At 44.4% G+C, this 4,967-nt stretch overlaps 1 protein-coding gene across 1 annotated transcript; it reads left to right on the top strand. All coding sequences in view use genetic code 11, as the record gives it.

Moving 5' to 3' along the window:
- Window positions 1-946: 946 nt before the first annotated feature.
- Window positions 947-3,808, top strand: EGR_03409 (hypothetical protein; the record flags this gene model as incomplete). The annotated part of the gene is made up of 3 exons (XM_024492658.1): window positions 947-1,063; window positions 2,778-2,903; window positions 3,488-3,808. The coding sequence occupies 3 exons, from the start codon at window positions 947-949 to the stop codon at window positions 3,806-3,808; spliced, it is 564 nt and encodes a 187-aa protein (XP_024353059.1).
- Window positions 3,809-4,967: the final 1,159 nt, after the last annotated feature.

Genomic DNA, 4,967 nt, shown 5'->3' with positions numbered 1-4,967 from the left:
GTTAATGACTAGTCGATGAATTATAGCAAATTATCACACTCATCACATATAATGTAGCCTTACCGCGTTTTAGGTCTGGATTTTGAACATTCATAAAGCCAAAGCTCGTGACTTCTAGATTGCACCACCGGCACAATCGGTTTACCATTCTTTTGACTTAGGCAACGAATTTGAAATGAGGCTTAGCGCATCACCTGATCCTCCTCAACGTCTGTGCAATTAATGAGATCAACCAACATGCGCTCTCTCTCCCTCTCTTCCCCTCTGTATACACCTTAACATGGCTTGCCACACCCCTACATATTCCCCTTTCTTTAAGGAAAACATGGAAGACAGTGACGTAACACGTGGCAGATCAGGGTAGATTCCACTTAGTGATGCTGTATTACGCGAAGTGGGTGGGCATGGCAACAGGCAGGAGGTGAGATATCAGTTATGTTACGTTGCTTAATAACGCAACGTATCATGTGAATCACATCATTTTAATGCCAAGACGTCTTTAGACTCCATTTGACCATTTGCAATATAAAAATCTCACGATGACAGTGGGTAACCATTCGTGTAGTACTGTGCCTGAATTAATGTTTTATGTCGAGTATCACCTACTTTGGGGCAACTTTTAATCTCTCTTGCGAATACGTTACCATATGAGAAGTTCTTGTTATGCCATGCTACCGGTTTATCTCCCACAAATATTGTAGGAATAGATGATCCTTTAACACTTGATGGCTCTACCAACTTCACTCAAATGGAATGAATTTTGTCACCTTAAATCATCGTATCAAGGTGTGATCCCATTCCTACATGAGCATTCAATGAATTTTGAAGGCATGAGTTGGGTCAGCCAGTGCATTAAAGAGAGGGGTCCTTTGTCAGGATCTCTTAATAAAGGCATCATTTTTCTCACTAGATGGTTCAAATTTGATTGAAAATGCTTAATTCAACTATGCATGCCTCCTGCCACTATATCAGACGCCTGTCCTCAAGAACTCTTGGCATCACTCACCAGCGAGACGTGGAGCTCATACACGTTCAGCCGTTGGAGGGTCTGTGGACTGTTCGTGTATGCGTGAAGGGCAAACGGAGGGAGGAAAGTATCTTACCTCCTAACCATTAGCTAATCCAAATTACCTCTTTGTTCAGAGTGTGCTAACACAGCTATTGTGCTTATGCTTACATGGTTCTCCATTTGACTGAACTACTGCACTGAAGGCATGTGTTCTTTCACCTGGAAGCCACCACTCCTTCATTAGTTCATTTATAGGTCCAAATCCACAAGCCTAATCAGTCGCCTATAATGCAACCTATCTGGTTTTGGTGCCGGTCTCCGCTCATGCCATACTACTAACATAAATCTACTTCTTTGATTTGTAGGACCTACACAACAATTCGGAGAGACACTGGACTGTTGGAGTACTATAACAAACATAATGTCGGTTAGTTGGAAATGGCCTGTAAGTTCGCTACTAAGATTAGGTATATGTGGTGTAGACAGATTGGTTAAGCGTGCTACAATGCAATGCAATAAGATACAATACCATACAATAGTTGTGGCATGTTCTTGGTTTGGCGGAGGGAGGAATGGTATCCCCACTTTTTAAGCAACACAACTTAATTAGAGCATCAAAACAACTGGTCTTTTGTGATAAATTCCTCTCTGAGACCTAAACGGCCAACTCTACTCCTCCCTGATATTTGTTAAAGAAGTCACCACCAACTACGTCCTCAAAGCATCGTAAAGCCTCACACACCATCTTGACATTGCGACCCCTGTAGTCTAAAGTAAGTCTTTCCCTGACAAATAATCCTAAAATAAAGTAACCGAGCTCGTCAATTTATCTCACTTCTACCACCACGTTTTACTCGTTGGTGAACATGGTTGATTGTTTGTTGAGATCACTTGTCTGCTTTGTGGGATGGAGAGCGTTGTTCCCTTCTGTTTTTTAACTTACATTCTGAGTGGTCAGTGACTTCAGTACTCCTGTGGTGAGTTGCAGATCAAGAAATCTTTATCATCGGTATTTCTTGTTTACATTAGACGTGTTGTCAATCTCAGTACCTAATTCACCTTCCGTCAATGCACAAACCCAAGGTCTCCAAACCTTGACAAGTAAAGCGTGGACTTATGATTCGGTTTCCGGTGTGAAGGGCCAGGTAGAAACGAACCACGTATACAGACAAAGCAGAGAGCAGCAGTAGATAATTTATTGAGACAGATCCCACACATAACAGCAGGTCGGGCCATATATTTCATGTGCAGCAAACTCCGAACTGGTAATGCGGTCCTGTGTGGTTAAGGTAAACACCGATTTAAATAGTCCTTTAACTAATTCACGCGAAACACAGTGTGAAACGATGAATTTCACTGGGACAGCGACAGACTAGGTGTCTACACACATCAATTGCCGCGGCGCCTCCTCGGATAGGCGAACGCAGGCCCCCCCTGGAGGGTAAACACACCTAAAGTACCAAATACGTATGCCCAGTGGTGATAGGGAACCTAAACTTGGCATTTAATTCCATTCCCCACAGCAGTGTAAGACCCCTCAAATTTCGACTACTTCACACCAGAAATCTTCATGAAGAAGTTACATCTAGGTTTTCGTGACACCTTGATGATCAAACGAGCCTTAATACACCGTCAAATAACTCCACTCCAATTTCACATCCATTTCCCTGAACTATAGGATCATCAAATGAAGGCACTGCATGATATTGCTTTAGTCCGTAAGGCATTTCGCAGATATTATGATCATAAGTTATACATTGCCTTCTAGATCTGTTTTTCCATTTCTGAAGCTTGCAAGACTGCATCCACAAAGTGGGATCGCTTAGCTTCAAAAAACCTTCGACACCACTCCCTGAAAACGGTAGTCGGAAGATGTACTGCCCTTGCTGCAATGGTAAGTGACTCAGTGATTGATATTCTTCTTTTGCCCGTCTAACAATGACAATACTGGCTTGAAGTGGTTGTATCACCGCGTTATCAAACGTGAAATCGTTAATAGGTGGGATGAGGACATAGGTAGGAGTATAGCTGCGCCATTAGATGTCTTGACACCCTCTGTATCTATTTTGCATTTCCACCAACCGAAAAAAGATATTTACTAAACTCAGAGGTTATCATAAGGAAAAATTAGCCTCCATTATTTTGTTGTTCATGCCCACTCTATCTACCCACTTCGCCTACTTAACCACACCTCCAATTTTTGTTCATATCATGTATGATTAAGAGAGGTGCATGATTTAATCCCTCTCACGCGACAACCATGTGACAGGTTCCCTATTTTGGAAATAAACAGAATTTGATTGGCTTCAGAATTTGTCAAAACTAGCCGCCGGAGTAGGCACCAGCCAATGAGAGTGCAGAACCGACAGTCAAATCTTGTCATCACGTGGCCTGGTGGTACAACAACGCCAGAAGCACGTGTGTAGAGCCGTAAGGGTTAGGCCTCGGGTGTCCATAATCGCGATTTTACATGGCTAGGTCGGTGGTGCAGCCATGTCTGGACTGGACTCTAGACACGCACAGTGGCTCGCTGACCCGTCATTGACGGCCCGACAACACAATTCACGCATGCGGCCGTTTATGACTAACGCTACGTCAAATCGACTAAAAATTGAGGACAGTTATCCCTCCAACCTAAGCAGCAAGCGATTTGGCCTGGCCCCAACTCCCCATTGGCATAGCAGTTTTGAAAATGTGACCCCAAAACTGACATCTCAACGGCGTGCAGCAAAGGGCGCAAAGAAAGCTACTACTCGTGCTCATCTGTGCTGTTGTGGCAAGGCAGACCATCATCGATGAGGGTTATGCGGATTCCTTGACAATTTTACTAATCCCACTCCTCGTCGATGCATCAGCCTCAACGAACACGCCAGTAGAAGCCACAATTCAGCCCAGATGAGCATTTACAGCGCTACCGTTTCGCAATGAGTCGAATGGACTCCCTCAACATCTAATCGAGAAGAACGCCATGGCCAAAGGCAACACGCAAAGTTGTAATCGAGATTTGGGGAAGCGTGTGCGCGTGTGTTCCAAAAACAAGCCTCACATCTCCATTCAGACCTCACTTGAAACCACCCTCACTGCAGTATGCAGGGCGCTTCTGTGTCTGAATCAATTTCAGCTGCCAGTGGCAATGAATGTTCGTTCCGATTCCGTGCACCTTATGACTTCAAAAAGCAAACCTCACCGTCTGCACCAACGGCAACGCCTCGCCTTTCCGGCGTATTTCCAGGTTCAATGTCACCGAGCTCATTCAAGGTCAAAGCAAGCACCAACCTTGGGATTGAGAAGTAAATGCCAATTTCATCTAGCTCTTCTCCTTCAAGAATCACGTTTTCATGACTAACGACCTCACAATGATGCATCGCATTTTGGTTGACTGCTCACCGAAATACTGACCCACTTCACATGATCCGTGTGTTTATCCACCAAACCATTCATCTCATGAAAAACGCCATTACGTGGTTTAAGTCTAGTCAAATGGTCTTGATCTCAAACTCCACACGACTTAACGCATTCCCCATCGGTGTCACTTACATTCGACTCTCCGTCTTTCACCTGAGCCCACACGACACCAATGCGTGACAGCTTGTCCCTACCACCCTAAGGTAACTGGTTGCACTAGATCGTATTGCAAGCAGATTTGTCGATCCCACTGCAAGAGAATAGATGTAGGATGCTCCCCAGTTGAGGGTAACTGCATCTCCATTAGTTTGCAAATGACAGTTGAATCGGTTAGAGGGATTGGTGAGAATCGCTGTAGTACTAGGCGAGTGGCACATCTGGGTGATCGTGGTGATTGATTCCTCTCCGACACTCCAATGCTAAACGCATTACCCTTCAATCAATCTGCATCACTTTTCTGTCAACTATATTCAGTGACAATGCCAGTGGCTACCTTGTGCTTACCTGTCCAGACAGGGCCTCTTCAGTCACATCGACTTTTGATGCCTTGCAC

This window comes from Echinococcus granulosus (genome assembly GCF_000524195.1).
Source record: "Echinococcus granulosus chromosome Unknown EG_S00017, whole genome shotgun sequence".
Taxonomy (NCBI): domain Eukaryota; kingdom Metazoa; phylum Platyhelminthes; class Cestoda; order Cyclophyllidea; family Taeniidae; genus Echinococcus; species Echinococcus granulosus.
Note: the sequence above shows the minus strand (reverse complement) of the source record. Positions and strands in the feature narration are given on the sequence as shown.